This window comes from Convolutriloba macropyga, chromosome 1 (assembly GCF_964194025.1).
Source record: "Convolutriloba macropyga chromosome 1, txConMacr16.3, whole genome shotgun sequence".
Lineage (NCBI taxonomy): Eukaryota > Metazoa > Xenacoelomorpha > Acoela > Convolutidae > Convolutriloba > Convolutriloba macropyga.
This window is the reverse complement of record NC_134468.1, coordinates 46,524,952-46,545,433: the sequence shown is the minus strand read 5'-3', so window position 1 is coordinate 46,545,433 and position 20,482 is coordinate 46,524,952. Positions and strand designations below refer to the sequence as shown.

Genomic DNA, 20,482 nt, shown 5'->3' with positions numbered 1-20,482 from the left:
CGGACTCTCTGAGAGTATAGTTCAGACAGTGAAGCGGCCACTTCAGGCGTGGACTCCCAATTTTAATGTGTCATTTGGAGCGTTCCTGCACAGGCCACTGATGACACATCGGAACACTTCGAAAACGATGGGCAAAACTCCTGTTGAATCAATTCCAAAATGCAGAGTGAGACTACCAGCAATAAGCAGATTTCGACCTGTGTGACCCCATTCTATTCAAACCAAGGAAATAACGAAGACAGCTCCTACGACTTTCACCATCGAAAGGGCTTAAACACATCTTTCATACAACCTAAAAGCTTAACTCCGACTATTCTAGTGAGCGACAAACGATTTGTGGGACCAGACAAAAACAACGCTGAAAACCGATCAACCCAGTGGAGGAAAACACAGATGTGTGACCTTCACTTGAAGACGAAGCTTCTGCAGCCACATCAACTGCAGAACAGCGAGAACCCGAATCATCAGAGCAGAGCCTTCACGAACATCAACAGGAAATAGAAGAAAACTCGACATATTTGTAGAGTCTATACCCACGAATTTGCTTAAAAAAAGATGCAGAATGTGATGGTTTCAAAGAAACATCAGGAAAATTAGAATTTTTTGCTAATAAAGTTTACAAGAACGAAAGAGCAACTTACCCGACCACCTCTATTGTTGTGTCGATAAGAAATGGCCACAAAACTAAACCTGAATTCTACTTTAATTTTGTCTTTGCGCTATCATTATTTTAGTGACCGATCAATCACGTGTCAGAAGTGAAATTCTTCGAGCTATGGGATTTTGATTTCAACCTCCAAATGTGGAACTTGATTATACCAAGATCATGAATTATTCACATGAAAAGTACCAAAAAAAAGAAAATCAGGTCCGAGACTTGGAAATAAAATTTTTTCTCATGTCAATCATGTAAAATGTTTTTTTTGCTAATTTCATTTTTCTCTGTAATACTTTTGCGTAAATAAGTTATATAAATACGAGACTAATTTTGTATATTTTCAGATCCAATTTTAATTTAAAATTCAACTTAATGAATTATTTTGACCCGTGTTATTATCGACCACGACACAAAACTGATTGACAACCAAGCGCAGTAAACAACACTTCTTTTTACTGATTATTGCTGAAACACTTTTGGATCTATTCTGTTTTGAGCCCACCCCCGTGCATAGTGCGCATAAAATTTTTTTGACCCCCAGGCGCATGTGTCATTTTCTTACATAGCAACGTGCTATATAACAATAGTGGGGGTCATAAAAACACTGGGGGAGCCGAAACAGATTAGATTCACTTTTTTCAGTTCCGTACTCGAATCTTCTGTAAATATTTAATAAATTTAATGTGACGACTACTATTGAGTTTCAGAAAGTGTTATTTCGTGCGCTGGTTTATGTTCTCCAATTGTTTCAAGTCTCTTAAATCATTTTTCAGGTAAATCCTTATCCACCACTGCTTCAATTTTACAGCTTTAGAAATACAAGTCCCCCCAGGCGCTCGTGCAACATAGCAACAAGCTTTACATAGCAACCTTTCTTTATATAGCAAAAAGTTTTACAACAACACAAAATTTGTAAATGGTTGTCACAAAAAACACAACTGGGGGAGAGGGCAGTACATCCAATTAACATCACTACTGCCTTTTTTTGGAGCTCATACTAAACCCCTTCTCCCCATCATAAATTGACTGCTTAAGCTGACTGACTGTAGAAATGGAATTTATATCTTAAGATATCTTAAGGAAATTAAGAAAACTTAAGAAATTATAGCAAAGTACTAACCTTGGGTTATTTCTCAGAAGTTTCGAATTAATTATAATGAAAGGATAATGGCTAAGTAAGTTAGAACGGCATAGGTGGTTTATTGAAAAAATATTGATTTTGATTAGTAATGATAGTTCTGATTTTGTCTAAACTGAACGGATTTAGAACCTTTAATTGAACTTATGATTTCTCAGCTCAAATTAGAGGTTATTTACCAAATTGGGGATAAACTTAATTCAACGATGTGATTTTTTGGGGTTTTTTCGCATAAGATTAGATTATAAAAAGAAATCGGACAGGATTATATCTCTATTACCTACTTTTGCGGAGTAAATATCCCGCGTGGTTTTTGTACGATTGGAAGGGATTGAACAAATCTTTCATACAACCTAGAAACTTAATTAGGACTATTCTAGTGAGCGACAAACCAATTGTGTGACCAGACAGAACAATGCTGAAAACGGATCAACCAGTGGAGGAAAACATAGATGTGTAACCTTCACTTAAAGACGAAGTTTTTGCAGTCACTTCAACTTCAGAACAGCCAGAACGCGAATCACCAGAGCCTTCACAAACATCAATAGGAAATAGAAACTAACCCGACAGATTTGTAGAGTCTATACCCACGAACTTGCTTAAAAAAAGAGCCAGAATGTGATGGTTTCAAAGAAACATCAGGAAACTTAGAACTTTTTGCTAATAAAGTTTACAAGAACGAAAGAACAACTTACCCGACGAACTCTATAGTTGTGTCGATCAGAAATGGCCTCAAAACTAAACCTGAATTCTACTCTATTTTTGTCTTGGCGCTATCATTATTTTAGTGACCGATCAATCACGTGTCAGAAGTGAAATTCTTCGAGCTATGGGATTTTGATTTTGTCCTCCAACTGAAGATATTGATTATACCAAGATCATGAATGATTCTCATGAAAAGTACCGAATATAGAAAATCAGGTACGGGTTTTGGAAAATTTTTTTCTCATGTCAATCATGTAAAATATTTTTTTTTGCTTATCTCAATTTTCTCTGTAATATCTTTGCGTATATAAGTAATATAAATACGAGCTTGTTTTTGTATATTTTCAGATCAAATTTTAATCCAAAAATTCAACTTATTGAACTATTTTGACTCGTGTTATCGACCACAACACAAAACTGATCGACAACCAAGTACAGTAAACAACACTTTCTTTTTACTGATTGTTGCTGAAACAGTTTTTTCGATCTATTCTGTTTTGCCCCCACCCCCCAGCCTAGTGCGCATAAATTGTTTTTGACCCCTCAGGCGCACGTGTTATTTTCTTACTTAGTAACTTGCTAGATAACAACATATAATTAGTGATGGGGGTCATATAAAACACTGCGGGAGCCGAAACAGAATAGATCCACTTTTTTCATTTCCGTACTCGAATCTTGTGTAAATATTTATTAACATTAATTTGACTACTACTATTGAGTTTCAAAAAGTATCATTTGGTGCGCTGGCTTATTTTCTCCAATTGTTTCACGTCTCCTAAATCGTTTTTCAGGTTAATCCCCCACAGCTTCAATTTTACAGCTCTAGAAATATAAGTCTCCCCAGGAGCTCGTGCAACATAGCAACAAGCTTTACATAGCAAAATTATTTTATATAGCAGAATGTTTTACAACAACACCATAATTTGTAAATGGTCATTATAAAAAGCACACTTGGGGAAGGGCCAGTAGATCCAATTAAGATCACTTCTGCCTTTTCTCTGAGCCTATACTAACCCCCTACTCCCCCAGGATATAATGACTGCTTAAGATGTTTGACTGTAGAAATGGAATTTATGTCTTATGATATCTCAAGGAAATTGTGAAAATTTAAACTATTATAGCAAATTGATAACCTTGGGTTATTTCTCAGAAGTTTCGAATTAATTTATACTGAAAGAATAATGGATAAGTAAGTTAGAACGGCATAAGCAGTTTTTTGAACAAATATTGATTTTGATTAGTAATGATAGTTCTGACTTTGTCTAAACTGAACGGATTTAGAACCTTTAATTGAACTTATGATTTCTCAGCTCAAATTAGAGGTTATTTACCAAATTGGGGATAAACTTAATTCAACGATGTGATTTTTTGGGGTTTTTTCGCATAAGATTAGATTATAAAAAGAAATCGGACAGGATTATATCTCTATTAGTTACTTTTGCGGAGTATATATATATACCGCTTGATTTTTGTACATTTTCAGAGCTTCTTTTCAAATTAATTTTGTAAGTGAAGTTTCTCCTTTCTTCTGGTAAATCAAAGAGTTCGTAGTTACATTTTGGCTTTATTTTGATATAATTTTCTCAGTAGGCACAAGTACTAGAAATTAGCTGGTGTAAGTTAACTTTTTCTTCTAAGTGTAGGATTGTACCGGTTTTTCTAAAACTAGTTAGGGCAGAAGATCTTAAAGTCACCTAGAATTAAGGTCACCTTAAATTCGCCTTAATTAAGGGCGAATTAAAGTCGCCTAGAGGGCTGACTTAGAGAAAATCAATACTTAGGAAATATTTTCAAAACTTGAAATTAGAGGCTAAGGCCCCCTGAACCACCTTAGCTGAACTTTAAATTCTTCATTGGAAACCACAGTAGGATTCAGGAATTTTTGATCGAACCTTTAGGATATTTAAGTTTTGCTGATGAATTTGCAGAATTTTGTGAACTGTTCGTGAGGTGTTAAAATTAAATATGAAAAGTTCTTTTACTGTTTCAGATTTCTCCTAACTAAGTGTTAAGTTGTTGTTTCGTTTCTTTTTCCTAATTAACAGTTGAATAATGGAATGTTTTATCATAGCAAAAGCCTAGATTCCCTGTTTATATCAGTCGTCGATTGCTATATTCGGTTAACTGCACCGAAAAATGACAGATGTCCGGGCAAGGTTAACCAAAGGGCGAATCTTTGACCGCTTTTGTGGATCGTTTTCTGTGGAATAGTTTGTATTGACTCAATTTCTTTCTAAAATCACCCGCTTAATATGCAATCTTTGTTTTTTTGGTATGATTTTGTCACAAAAAAAATTTCAGAAAAATCTATTTGATTTTTTTAAAAAATAACCGCAGAAAAATTGATACAGAGACACATTTGTTGTGGAGATAGCTATCAATAGTTGTTTTAAATTAAGGAAATAGATTCAAGACTTTTTTCTCCTTACTCTTGGACGAAGTCTTCTGTTTGGCAAGCTCATTAACCCCTTAAATGTTATAAACAAACATCCTCAAAACCATGTCAAACACTATGCGCAACGTCAGGCAGCATCTTGGATAAACACCAATGAACTGGAAGGACAGAGCGTATCAGACTTGTGTATGTTACAACCCCTTGGCCCCAGAGGCAGAGCTGGAGAGATTGGCTAACTGCATTTTTACAGGAGGACTACTCGATGGGGAGATTGCCAAAGAGTTAAGGCGACAGACATACGTGCGTCTCGCTGTTAATGTGGGCAAGGCAATAGACTTGAGTTTGAACATCCCAGCAAACAACGACGACGATGATGATGATCGGTGGAGTACTACAGCGACAGTGGGTGTGCGGCCGACCAGAGGAGTGGCAACGCAAACCGAGATGGAGGAAGCACCCTTGAACCCAGAACCTCACTTCCATTTTCTTGATTTGCTACTTTCTGGGCAGTAAAAGATGCGGTGGGCAAAAGAGCATCTGATCAGGGGTCAGGAAGTGATAATCGGTGAACAACAGTCCCAGTCAAGAGCTCGGGTAATATGCAACCGATGCGGCCAGGAAGGACACTACAATTGAGGTTGTGGGAAATAAAAGAATTCTGCAGAGATCGACGAGTGAGAAACTCAAGGAAACTCACTGAACTTCTGTATGCAACAAGCCATGGTAATGACACCAAGGACTCGCTCAAACTTCATAACACTTCTACATGTAATTTTACTGTGCTTTCACTTTGTTAATGTAATTCTTTTAGTTTTTACTAGTAACTATTCAGGAGAATTGTGAAGTCCGACTGGGTGGTGTAGAAATGGAATTTATATCTTAAGATATCTTAAGAAAATGAAGAAAACTTAAGAAATTATAGCAAAACACTAACCTTGGGTTATTTCTCAGAAGTTTTGAGCTAAATTATAATGAAAGAAAAATTGCTAAGTAAGTTAGAGCAGTATAAGCGGTTTATTGAACAAATATTGATTTTGATTATTAATGCTATTTCTGACTTCGTCTAAACTGAACGGATTTCGAACATTGAATGGAACTTAAGATTTCTCAGCTCAAATTAGAGGTTACTTACCAAATTGGGGACAAACTTAATTCAACCAGGTGATTTGTTAGGACTTTTCGCATAGGATTAGTTTATAAAAAGAAATCGGACTTGATTATATCTCTATTATTTAATTTTGCGGAGTATATATACCTCTTGATTTTTGCAGATTTTCAGAGCTTCTTTACCATTCAATTTTGTTAGTGAAGTTTCTCCTTTCTGTTGGTAAGAGAGAGAGTACCTGTTTAGATTTCGGCTTGTTTTTAATATAATTTTCTCAGTAGGCATAAGTACTAGAAGTTAGCTGGTGTAAGTTAACTTTTTCTAAGTATAGGATTGTGCCCGTTTTTCTTTATAAGTTAGTGAGGGCATAAGGTCTTTAAGAGAAACAAAGTAGCCTAGAGGGCTAACTTAGAGAAAAACAATATTTAGGAATTATTTTCAAAACTTGTTGGAATTTAGTGGCTGAGGCCCCCGAACCACCTTAGCTGAATTTTAAATTCTACATGGACTGTCTCATTCATTTTGCATGAAGTGATTGAGTATTATCGAATTAACATATTTTAATGATACGTGATATCTTTGTCATTGTTTGTAGCTGGGGATTTATTCTGGTTCCTGTGTTTTTTATAACCCTTACTTACAAATTTTGTAATATATAGTACGGTACGTTACTATACAAAAATTAGCACGTATGCCGGGGGGGGGGGGATCATAACAGTTACACGCCCTCTAAACTAGGGGCCGAAACAGAATAGATCTGTAGCTGGCTGTGAGATTAGCACGCAGTAGCTGCGTGCTGTGTTCTCTTTCTCTTCTACTGAACTGAAATTAAAACAGTCCACCCGGATGTGGCAATTTGTAATTTATCACGTGACAGTTTGTCGCTAGTGTCGCATCTCCATCACCGAAGCAACTAAGCAGCCAAGTCTCAATTAAAGAAACCAAGTCCGAGATAACCAAACACCTAGTGAGTGAAAATAAAAATAACTTTTTCAGTCCAAACTTAAAAAGAACCCCCCCCCCCCCACCACTAAACGCCGCAAACTTAGTTGGTGCAATTAAACTTTTTGTAGCCGTTCGGGAGTGTTTTTTAGCTTATATTGAAGTGCTGAATAAGGGCATAAATTCTTCGCCTGGAAGTGGATACAACGGAAATTATCCCAAACTTGACCAACACGCTCGTAACTCAGTTTAAGCAGCGTTTTCATGGCTGACTTTTAAATTTACTTTTTTCTCTGTACACCCGTGAACCACCATAATGTGACTAGACACAAGTCCCCTTTGATTGATAGAGGTCATTGTGTTAAATAATAATCCTCATAAAAGAAATAGGGGCTCCACCGAAACAACTAGCAGTTTTGGGAGTTAGTGTACACTTAGACGGGGACAGTTCCATTATGGCAAAAGAACAAACTGCTGACAAAAATTATGGCTACTCAGAATCAAGTCAGCGACCTAAGACATGTATCGGCCAAACCGACTTGAGTCGCGGGGAAAGTGGTCTCACTGTTTTGAAAAAAAGGATCTATTCTGTTTTTCTGTTTTACCCCCCCCCCCCCCCCCCCCTGTTTTTTACACCCCCAGTTACAATTTATATGTTATTGTTAAATAGTTTGTTACTATGTAAAAAAAAGCACATGCACCCGGGGCGTAAAAGATATAAGCCCACTAAGCACCCAAATTTCGTTTTGACCAATACCCACTTTTTCGTCTGGCCATTGCTTACATCCAAAGCTTTGAGGTCCAGCCGAAACAAAAGGCGGTTATCTGCTAAAAAGTATAATAGTGCTGCATTGACTGTTTTTTCTGAATAACACGCCGATCTTTGATGCTGTTTCACCAAATCAAAATTCTGAACTTTGCAATGGGTTTTTAATCGATTCCGTTAGTGCAACTTAAAGCAATTTGAGCAATCTAAAGCAATTTAGGTTTTTTTCCGCTTCCCAGGTTGAGGTCCATACCCAAATTGGTTTATGATCAGACCCAGTGGAGCGCACACCCGTGTGTTCCCAGACCGAAATTACAGGGTCTGGACGGAAGTTCGAGCGCACTACAGTCTGGACGATGGTCTGGAGATGGTCTGATCAGAGGTAATTTTGGTCTAAAAAGTCTGGACCATGGTCTGGAGATGGTCTGATCAGAGCTCAATTTAGTCTGAAAAGTCTGATCATAGGCGGATTCGAGCGCACTTGGGTCTGATCAGAGGCGACTTTGAGCGCAATTGGGTCTGATTATAAACTCTTCGAGCGCACTTTGGTCTGATCAGAGGCACCTTCGAGCGCAATTGGGTCTGATCATAAACTCTTCGAGCGCACTTCGGTCTGATCAGAGATGCTTTCGAACGCAACTGGGTCTGATCAGAGACTATTTCGAAGGTGCCTCTGATCAGACCAAAGTGCGCTCGAAGAGTTTATGATCAGACCCAATTGCGCTCAAAGTCGCCTCTGATCAGACCCAAGTGCGCTCGAATCCGCCTGTGATCAGACTTTTCAGACTAAATTGAGCTCTGATCAGACCATCTCCAGACCATGGTCCAGACTTTTAGACCAAAATTACCTCTGATCAGACCATCTCCAGACCATCGTCCAGACTGTAGTGCGCACACCCGTATGATCAGACCCAGTGGAGCGCAAACCCGTGTGTTCCCAGACCGAAATTACAGGGTCTGGACGGAAGTTCGAGCGCACTACAGTCTGGACGATGGTCTGGAGATGGTCTGATCAGAGGTAATTTTGGTCTAAAAAGTCTGGACCATGGTCTGGAGATGGTCTGATCATAGCTCAATTTAGTCTGAAAAGTCTGATCATAGGCGGATTCGAGCGCACTTGGGTCTGATCATAAACTCTTCGAGCGCATTTCGGTCTGATCAGAGATGCTTTCGAACGCAATTGGGTCTGATCAGAGACTATTTTGAAGGCCCTATTTTTTTCTTTTTTTCATTTTTTTGTTTTTTGTTACTGAGAGATGGTGGCTCTGCCAAGAGGCAACAATAAAGCAGCATTCTGATCAGAGACTCATTTAAAGTCTGATAGCTCTGATCAGAAAAAGAGTCCAGCTGATAGCAGAGTCCCCTTAGGAGAAATTTTGATCAACTGGAGACCACGATCTTTCTCATGGAAAGCTGTCTAAACTCATCCATTGAGTCAGAAATATACACTAAACGGTACACTAAATAAAATTTGTTCTCGACAGTTGGGTTTCGTTTTATTTTGCAATGTTTTTACAACTGATTTATCCTTAGATGATTTAAATACTGCAAGCAACGGTTTTTATGAAATGCATAGATTATAGGAAAACTAAGCGATTTTTTCAAGTAAAACTTTTCTGATCAGACTTTTTTGAGCGCACTTGAGTCTGATCAGAACCGGTTACGAGCGCACTTCAGTCTGATCATAAACGGCTGCAAGCGCAACTGGGTCTGACCATAAATGCTTTGAACGCAACTGGGTCTGATCATAACCTCTTCGAGCGCACCTGAGTCTGATCATAGTCTGATTAAGTTCTGGGCAATGGTCTGAATTTGAGCCTGGACCATTTTCTGAAGATGGTCTGATCAGAACGCTTTCGGCCTGAAAAGTCTGATCAGAGAGCTTTTGTGTCTGGAAAGTCTGATCAGAGGTAACTTGGGTCTGGAAAGTCTGATCAGGGTTAATTTACGTCTGGAAAGTCTGATCAGAGTTAATTTCAGTCTGGAAAGTCTGATCAGACGAAAATTTGGGTCTGGACCTCAACCTGGGTTGCGCTTCCCAGTACGTTATGCTCCCCCACGTTACAGGACACGTGTCATTATACAGTAGGTCATTATGTAAAATTAGCACGTGCAAATAATGTGCACCCACTAAGCTGGGAGCAAAAACGTAAGAAATCGCATTTTTTGTTCAACCATCAGCTAAAGAAAGAAGGGATCTTTCCCGTTTGTGTCCCCCAGCATAGTGGGCGCATATTATTTGCACCCCCAGACACAAGTGCAACATTTTTACAATGATTTACTATGTAATGACACGTGTTTTGTAACTGGGGGCGCACAACGTATTCGGGGGCACAAACAGAAAAGATCCGGAAATGTTTAACACGCATTAAGAAGTTAAGAATCTGAGCTTCAGAAAGAAGTTATTGGTAAAATGACGACTGAATTTTCTCGTGTTGAAATTTGCTCTTTTCTCTTCTGGTGTTCTCAGTCATTTCAAGTACAGTGAAAGACTTCTATTGTCTGAACTTGTCATTTCCTTTTAAATTGCTCTCAAAGAAAAGAAATTATTATACACGTGTTTGTCTGTTTTATGCAAATGTTGCGGCTGCTCAAGAATCTCAGCGGAACCGATATATCACAGCCTAGTACTCGAGCTTTACCGCGGCCTGGTTTTTCGCTGAATCCGATTGTCTAATGATCTCGCAGAAATAATTAGTCGCTCGGACGTATTAAAGGACTGTGACTTTAATTTTGTTGATTGAAGTTAAGAAGATCCTTAGTGACAATCTGTGTTCAATCTCGTGCTGAAATTTGTAAGGCTGCAACCAGTAGCTAGTATTGTTGCTAACTTTTTGTCAAGTAAGCTCAACTAACTTAAAACTCGCAAGATCTTAAGATCTAGCAAAATTTAGCAAAAAAGGCTATAGTTTCTAAAGAATCAAATTTTAGTCAATCTGAGAGCCAACTGCTCTGTATAACAGTTTCTAATGGTTCTATATACAATTCGGTTTCACTATTCAAACAATTGGGTAAAAGTAAAAAATCAAATATTTATGTTTTATAACATCATCGTTACTTGTTTCTGATTGCTTAATCAAAAAGTTATTTAGTTCATTGTTCACATAGTAAACGTCAAATTACGGCAATATGTAATTTCATTGACATAAACACGGATGGATATTACGTGGCTCTAAATGCCTCGAATGTACGGTATTTGACCTTTAATGGTCGCCTAAATTATCATAAAATAAACATTTTAAGAAATTTAACAATGAACAACAAAATATCGAAAAATGCTAATTTTGCACCATATAAGTGCTATTATCCACACTTGTGGGTCTGACGCAAAAAAAATCGCTGGGTCCATGAGTAGCTTAGAGGTAACCCTAACCGTGTGCCATAACCTCGGGTTGCTCAGGTTTCCCCTTCCAAAAATGGGGGGAGGGGTTGTACGGAAATTTGGTCCCAAGTTTTAAAATTTTTTCAGTTTTTGACCATTTTTGAGTTTTGACGATTTTCAATTTTTTTTTAAGTTTCAAAGCTGATTTTTTGGTGTCTGATGGCTTTTGTAGCTGTTTTGAAGTGGTGCCAACAGCAAAATTTTTGCTTGACCGTTTTTTTGACGTTTCGAGTGACTTTTCACGCCCTTGACTGTGTGCATATTGCGTGATCTACATTTCTCTCTCATTCAAATCTTCAGGCAACCTAACTCAATTAGCGGCAAATTAATACTAAACGTCAAATGATAAGTGCGCCAAATTTGTTGCTTCATTTTACTATAAATCCTAATAGTGATATAGGTTGAAAATCTCAGCCCTAAAAAGGCTACACAATCCTACTACACGTACAAGCAAGTTCCTAAGTTCACGTAACACTGGATGCTGCGCAACCGAATTCCTTTAGTACTTCGTCCAACGTATGGATTGACCCGTTGCAAACCCGTTGTATTTGAAAGGACAACAGCATCCCCCACTTTCTGCTCTTGCTTTGAACTCCGCGGATTTGACAAAGATGTTGCGGGAAGCAAACACCAGTAAGAATAACGATCCACTGCTTGAATAGAAACTGTCACAGTACAATGGTGACCCCCTGCATTTGCATGAACAGTTCGACCAATTTAGAAGCGCCTCAGTATTAAATTCTTTCAGCGATGAAGTCAAGTTGACTTTCATAAAAAACTCTTGAAACCGAAAAGGCATAAGCCGCCATCGGTCAGTCGCTAAAAAACTTGGATCTTTCGGGTCTTTCCCATTAATGCTCCCCATAAAAACATAGCCCCCATTATGGTACATTTACCATGATTGGGGAAGCTATAGGTTATCTGACCAATAAGTTGGGGGGGGGGGGGGGCTATAATGGGAGACCCAAAAACTTGACTGAATTTTTGGCCCGTCAATGACAGTTGTCAGTTCACATATAGACAAATTCAACACTTTTTCGCCGCTTAAGATGCACAATAGTGAAAGCATCTAAAAGTACATCAATAACTCATATAAATTTTGAGTTATTATTACTTGACGCTGATTTGAAGAGCACCTCACTCTGAAACACGACACAGCGAAAACTGAAGCGCAATATGAAATAATCTTGGTCACTCTTCACGGTTTAGAAGCAATGGTTAAAACCGACACTCGTGGACTTCTTTGAGTTCAATTTGACAAGTCTTCAAATTCAACCGAAATGGAAGTGATCGCTTATCAAATGAAGAATTCTCTCAAACGTATTTAGCGCCGTAGCCGTACCGTAGCACACACACTATTTATCATTCTTGTCAGACTTCTCCTTCTTAAAGCGTCTTCTCCAGTACTTTATTCAAGTTGTTTTTAGTTTCTAAAACAGATTGTTTTGATAACAAATTGTCAAGAGGAGCAGCCGAGTTTCTCATTTATTATCGTTTATTAGGCCTCATACGATTCATTAATTCGATCTCTGTTTTGTGCATAAGTTTCCGCGCCGCAACCACTCAAGTAATTATGGCTGAACTTCCCAAAGAGAGACTTGCATAACAATCTCCTCGTTTCACTGGGGTTGAAAACTTCAGCCCATTTTAAGTCACGACGGCTCATTTTCGTCGGAATACCTAGAAGAGGCGGGGAATTATCTTTTTTTTGTCTGACAATTTGTGCTGTCCATGTTGAAATCGTACTGTCTGTCGACACTACTTCTTGCTTAGTGGGAGGAACATCTAGCATTGTTTGGTCTGATAATGGCACCAACGTTGTCCGATTGCAGTAAGAGCTTCGTGAGTGCACTGAAAAATTGAACTTGATCAACTTCTGCGCGGAACTTGCGCATATAGGCACCAAGTGGATTTTTAATCTACCCAGTGTGCAACTCGAATTTGGCATCTGGGACAACTTGGTCCATAGTTTTAATAGAGTACTGTATGTCATCATCAGTTCACATCGCCTCGACGATGCGGTTTTGCATCTTATTCACGTCCGTTAGCACCGACCAGTGTGATCTATGTTCACACCCACTAATTTTTTACTTGGTAACCAGGCAACCGGAGTTCTTTCGATCATTGGCATTGAGGAGTTCGGTCATCCTACGGGGTATGCTTGCTCGCAGTTTTACGCAAACGCAAATTTGGCACGTTGGCTTGGAATATGTGTGGGCTCCGAATAGTAGATCTATTTTGCAGACGACTGCAGGCAGCACCAAGGTCGGTGACTTTGTTGGGATACTAGAAACATGGGTTACTATTGCACTGCCTGGATTGACGAACTCCAATACGGTTTCGACAACTTCGCCCGCTCCTCCGTCGTACGCACGTCGTCCGGATCTGTCATTCGCCCGCACGTTGAGCTTGTCCCCAATCTCCCAACTTCTTCTTCTGGCCCGGAGTACGTTAGAAAATAAATGATCAATGCTTTATTTCTGGGAAATACATCCAGTGAGAAAATGTGAAATGCGCATAAAACGCGTTCTATTCTACGTAGAAAGCTCAGAAGATATTTCGCTTAACAGATTTTTAAGTAATTTTGATCGAAGACCTATCAAGTTAAATAACATTTGGCTCTTTGTTTTTCGGTTTTTTGGATTCATCGGTTCAAACGGGTGACCAGTTTTGATCTCATTCGTGATCCGTCAAGATCCGTCTAAAAAACCGGATCTACCGCTTGTATCCCCCCCCAGCTTAGTGGGTGCATATTATTTGCACCCCCCAGACGCACGTGTAATAATGATTTTCTGTGTAATAGCACGACTCGGTAATTGGGGGTGGATAACGTACTGGAGGGGGGGGGGGCATGAACGGAAAAAGTTCCAAAAAACAACTTGATTTTCCGGTCGCCGTAATCTTAGTACGCTGTTATACGTTATGTTGAAGTGCTATATCATTCTTGTTTTTCTTGCTTGTTAATTCTAAACGAATAGAAATTGAGATTTGCCGGTGTACAATTTTATCTGAGATTACACATGGCGGCGTAAGCGCAGAAAAGATAGTCTTTCCCATTGTAGCCCCCATACCCAATATTTTAGCACGTGAGTTGTGGTATGTTTACGGCCATTGGCTGGGGGGGGGGGGGGGGGGGGGGTCAATACTGGAGGCCCGTTTAGGTCAAGTTTGATGGCGGATGCGGATGATGATCAGATCTCAGCTCTTGATGATCTCAACGGTGAACCAATTGGGCCAGATGGTGAAAAGAGTGACATAATAATTCTGAAAAGTAAACCAGCTACGCTGAGGGATAAAGTGAAATCAAGCCGACAACCTTACAGTGACAAAAATTGGAAGCACTTGATAAGTGACAGTGCGTATGTTGACCTCATTTGGGATACGTTCCCTCTATATTTGAGAGATGCTGCTGCCAAAAGGTTTCTGCAGAAAAAGTACGAGCTCACCTACCCCAATTTTGACCCTCCTGTACCCGACAGTGAATTCTGGTTCGATAGTCGCGAAAAGATGAAGAGTAGGAAAAGTAAAGTTGAACGTGAAGACAGTTGGGAGGCACTGTGGCTAGGATGCTCAGGAAACTGCTTCTTTTCTCTATTCACTTATATTTCTGAAAACTTTTAGGATCTTTTCTTTTCTTTTCCGCCCCGCCCCAGCTAAAGTACCCAGTAACGTGCTATATAACTATACTCATAAGTTATAAAAGTGGGTCAAGCAAATAATTGACGGTCCAAGACAGTAGATCCAAATTGACTTACAATTTCAAAATATGATTTCAATGTGAGCATTCACCGGAAAAAATGAGAATGTTATTGGATAAAGTCTCAATTAAAACTAGTCTGCATAAAGTCAGATAAAGTCTTAAATAAAGAAAACCGTTTAGTCTTGGTACCCGTGTCGAATTTGTACCCTAAAAAAGATGTACGATTAAGGGGGTAATCGGGGGAATTTTTTTGCGAATTCCTCTCAAGACCCTTACATCTCTTTGGGGTGTAATTTGGTTAATTCGATGCAAGACTGAGGGGTAATGGGGGAGGGTCATTTTGAGGGGTAACGTGGTGCAAGAGTAGGGGGGTAATTGGGGGTAAAACGATGCAAGAGTAGGGGGGGGGGGGCAATGGGCGAGATTTTGTGCCTCCTCGTTAATTTGTTCAGATGACTGGTGCCTAGAGTTGGGCTTACTTTTTGGTCTAGAACGAGAACCCTAACGGTGTAAAATCTAACAGCTCCCCTCCCCTTAATCCTCATTACCCCCATTACCCCCATCTTACATCGTTTTACCCCCCCCCCCCCACCCCTAAAATTAACCCCTTGTTCTTACATCTTTTTGAATGGTAATTTTGGGTGGTAAAGTTTAACAATTCCCTTTCAACACGGGATCTATTTTTTGTCTAGCTACTTCAAGTCCGTTTACTCAAGACCCTCTAGTTACTATTCACGATGTGTTATATTAAACGTAAGTATGTAAAATTGCCGCCTGCGCGTGAGAGACGGAAGATCTTTACATAATGCCCACTAAGCTGGAGGGTTCAAAACAGAAGGTATCGCTTGTCTTTTTCAATCATGGGAGAAAAACGTTATAGTGGCAGTGGCTCTGGTGTGGCCAACGGCTTTAAAGCATACCCTCACTCTCTAGCTTGGCGCTCTTAAGCATAACTCAGATAACAACTAAGCTGCCTAACTAACTAGACTTCAAAACAAACCCATTGTACCACAATTCCAAAAAAAATTAGCTAATGGATGTTCTAAATAATTGAACATTGAACAGACCATGCTACTGGTTCTGTCCATTAGTTTAATCAATCACAGTAAAATTTTGTCCAACTCTCAGTATGACTCTTTCTCATTGTAACCCAACAAATTATCATTGACCAGAAATGTTAAGGGGCTCCAATGGGGAAGACCCGTTTCTTCGAAACAATTAGAGTTGATTGTTCAATTTTCCTATATTTGGTGAGCCACTTAAAAAATCAATGTTTTCTATCGCCAATTGTTCACAACGCCTTAAACTCTCTCAACCTATATTGATGATGAGAAATGCTTTTCAAAATTCCTTCCGGAGTTTGAGGGGAGTGCTGCCTGCTCATCTCTTCCTGAAACTGCCCTGTGTTTGATTACCCTTCAAAATTAAATTTGATTGTGATTGCTTGAAGTCATTTCTATGTAGTGTGGATTGATGAAAGCCATTGAATCTGCCCACAATTCATCGTAATATAAAAGAGCATAATACTTTGTTATGCATTGGTTTAAAAAACTGACTTTGCGGACTGAATTGAAGGTTCCTGAGTTTTTGCGGATCATCTGCTCTTTATTGAGCTGGTTTCCGCGGTCCTAAGGTGACACATTATCACATGGTTCATCATAAGAGCTCATCCAGTCTGCAAAATTGGACGTATTGGTTTGCTGTAGTCGCCAATTCTCGACATGCTTTTCGCCGCGAATTATTATTTGCTGTCATTTTTTCTCGTCAGAGGGAAGACGAATTTGACAAAACTTTCGCGGTCATTCATTCTGGGTGCCTTCTGGCCATTACTCACACTATGCGAATTAGGCGGTGACTACTTTTTGCCGTTTTCCAAACCTGTTGATCAGCTCCCGTAATGCGTTATCATAGATGCCACCATTTATGACATTGATGCCACCTCATGGGATCACATTAGTACCATTGCCTCGTGTTGCATCAAATCGGTTGCTTAGATTGATGCTGATATTCATTAGGTGATACACTGGTTTTGGTTAATATATGATTGATGACTGATTTTTTGACGACTGAAATGTTCGGTTTGCTCAATAAAGCAAAAAGTTTTCCGTTTCCACGGACCATCCAATCAGATCAACTCATCCTTTTTACTTTGTCGACTGATCGTTGCTGTTTCGAAAAAAAATGTCTGGTTCTGAATTGATAACGTCAATTTTTGTTCCAAATCAGAACTGCGGGCATTTTTTTTTACTGGAAGTCAATTACCGGAGGCTGGAGGCCGGTTTCAAGATGCCCCGACGGGTAGTCTTCTATTTTGGATGTAGCAACCACTTCCTTTTGAAACATTCCCGTTGTCAGAAGTGGACCTCTTGTCTCAATTCGGTTTTTGAACTCTTTGTTCTTGGGTGCAAGCTTTTTAAATTGTTGACTGCTTTCAATTCGACTGACATCCACTTTGCAGTAGATATTCCATGTCTTAGGTTACTATGTGATGCAGAAGCACGAGATTTTCAGTTTTCAGCATTGGATTTCTTTGATTTTTGCTGGGCTCGCAACCATGAGCAGTTTCTCTTGACAGATTGCTCAGCTATGTTGTCAAATCCGTTTGTTGTTAGCTAGTGCCCCACGAGCTTACGGCACAAGTGGTCAAGCTCCCCTTTTGTGGTTGCTGCTCGTTGAGGTGTTTGAGAAAATCAACTGTTTAGTAGTTCTGTCATTGTTCCTCAAACAGATATCGAACTGCTCCCATTAGACTAATTTCAATCTCAGCTGTTGGACTAGTTGTCCTTTTGAGATTGGTTTGGTCTTGATTTTGTTTGGCGTTGTTTCGGCTAGTTTTGCTCTCTGTTCGTGGTTTCAGATTGTTTAGTTCATTTTTAGATTTAAATGTATTGCTATATGATGTTGCACATGAAAATAGCTCCGTTTTTGTATGACTTCAAAACTCAAAAAGTGTTTCGGCAAACCTTGAAATGTCATTGTCCTCAAGATCAGATAGTTTGAGTTGAGCTAGAACATGCTATAAATTTTGAAATACCAGTCCCAACCCCCACGTTTAGATATGATCTACCATGCTTGTCGATTGCGCGTGGCCTCTGCTTTGGTTGAAAAAAAAATTCCACAGCCTCACCCTCTCAGGCCCCAGTAAATCTCATTAGATAATACAGAGCCTGTCAGAGTCTATAGATCTGCATTAAGCAGACTGCATCATAATATTCGGAGTGCAACAAGCAACATATGGTGAAGATCCTCAAGCTGTCGCCAACTTCGAAACCCCGATAGCTTTTAAATTCGTATTGTTCTTGATATAAGATTGACAAATTTTTCGATTGTTCAGTTCAACTTAGGGGTGGGATTTTTCCAAAGTTTTGGTGAAGAAATAATGATCTTAAATTGAAGTTGATTCTGAGGAGGTGGATAGGTTTTAAAAACGAGGCTGCGCCCGAATTTATTAATTTCCTTCTTTAACGTAAAGCTTGAGAGAGACAACTGCTTTGTATTCTGTCGAGTCAAATTGTAAAGGCCAGTGTGATTGTTGCATAGCCCCGGTCGAGGTTTGGTGGTGAATTTTCGTAAGAAATGCGGTGAAATGCGGTAAAAAAAAATAATTTTCACCGCGTATTTCTTACATCTTTTTTCGGTGAATGCGGTGAATCGCGGTGAATTATTTTTTTTCACCGCGTTCTCAGTGGCGGTGAATTATTTTTTTTCACCGCTAAATGCGGTGAAAAAAACAATAAAGTTTTCACTACTTTTGTCTGCCTTCCAGTTTCAATTGCATCCAACTATTTTTTTTGAAAATTTGCAATAATTTTTTGAAAGTAGATTACAGCAAGAGTTCAAAAATTGAGGTTGGGGGGTCGATAATTTGCTCCATCATATAGAAAAAATGGTTTAAAAATAAAAATTTTTGATATTCTCACTACTTTTGTCTGCTTTCAACACTTTCCAGTTTCATCTGCATCCAACTGATTTTATTGAAAAAAATATGGATACTTCAGCCCACAACAAAATCTCACATAATTTAACGCTTTTTAGCGTTGACACCTAGACCTGGGGTCGATTAGCGGTGAATTATTTTTTTTCACCGCATTCACCGCATTCACCGCATTTCTTACATTAATTTGCCATAATAGTCTATGCGGTGAATTTTCGTAAGAAATGCGGTGAATTTGGTGGTGAATTTTTGTAAGAAATGCGGTGAAAAGCGATGAATTATTTTTTTCACCGCATTCACCGCAATCACCGCATTTCTTACGAAAAATCACCGCATTCACCGCATTTCTTACGAAAATTTACCCAAAAACCTCGACCCGGGAAGGATTTACAAAAGTGTTGTTCAATCGCGCAAATTTGAGTGTAAATGGGTGGATTGTCCAGTTACATGCAAAAGAATGAACGGTAACATTAATGATGGAAAGTAAACGCAAATCTAACATTTATTTATGACGTCTGCAGAGAATATAAACTTGAAACTCGAAAACTTGGACTACAATAATTTGGAGTAAATGTTGGGCGGATAAACGGTGACAGCATATTGACATTTGCAGCATACCGTTTAAGAGAACAGTTTTAATTGGTGCTAGCTTTAGAGTTTTCGATTTTGGAAACGATTGTTTTGACCCTTTTTTTGCTAAATGGCAGTTTTTGACCGTTTTTATACCTACAAAATATTGGCGTAGACCTCTTTTTCGGACCATTTTTTAAACATAAAACTTTCTGTCATTATTTGCCGAAATCTTTCCTTGAATTCAATTGGAATTGGGGCATTTCGAAAAAATTGATGAAATGCGTGTGCAAATTTTGGCGTGGTGGTCCCTTGTTAGGAAAACTGCCAAAAATAATCACATCCGTAAAAAGTCATGCCTAATAAAAGGACCAAATCCTGAAGATTTAAATAAAAAAACGCTCAAAGACGGTCATTTGCTTCAGAAAAAGACAGTGAAAAGAGAAGAGTCATTTACAGCTAGAAAATGACCATTTTACCCACTTTCTCAACTGGGTGACATTGTACGTTTGTATTAAATGTTGTGATTGTTCTCGTTTGTGTTCGTGGTCCAACCTTAAATCAAGAAAATAAATTGTTTTGAAATGTATCAAATTGCTCAACAACTTCAAATTAAAAATTGACGAGTTGCCAACAGAATTAATTTAGTTTTCTTTACGCATGGGAACAGACGAAAGAGAAATTTTTGGAGGCAAACTATTTATCTGAAAAGATTTAGATTCAAAAATGAGAAACGAGCTCATGAAGAGTAGTTATTGGCTCTTACTCTGGAATTGCATAACAAGTTGAAGCTTCCAATTGAAATCTTCAGCAAGCTCTTTGTAAGCATGCTGTTTTTTTTACAAAATTTTACTGTCCAAACGACCAAATTTCTCAACACAAAAACGCTATATTTATGTGCATGTACTGTGAGTAAAAATTTCCTTCAGAATCTTTTGAGAAGGGTAAAATGAAATAAAGCAGTAAAGTTACCTAAAGAACGAGAAAATTAAGCATTGCATCTGATTGATTGATTGTGAAATCACGCAGTAAATCTTTTTGGCGAATGCAAAGTAAGCCGATAGGCAAGCAAGCCGACAGAAAAGCAAGCCGAAAGTTATGTAATAGTTATGTAATCTATCAGAAATAATACATTGTCAGCCGTTACAATCAATACTGCGCGTAGTATTATTGTGGATAATGTATTC

The 20,482-nt window shown here is 38.8% G+C and overlaps 1 protein-coding gene across 1 annotated transcript in view; it reads left to right on the top strand.

Moving 5' to 3' along the window:
• Positions 1–6,834: 6,834 nt before the first annotated feature.
• The window catches only part of LOC142349545 (uncharacterized), a 100,918-nt gene continuing 87,270 nt past the window's right edge, over positions 6,835–20,482 (top strand). The window contains exons 1-2 of the mRNA XM_075401182.1: positions 6,835–6,968; positions 14,253–14,665. Coding sequence (XP_075257297.1) covers positions 14,263–14,665 — 403 coding nt within the window. The 5' untranslated portion in view covers positions 6,835–6,968; positions 14,253–14,262. The remainder of the gene's footprint in view (positions 6,969–14,252; positions 14,666–20,482) is intronic.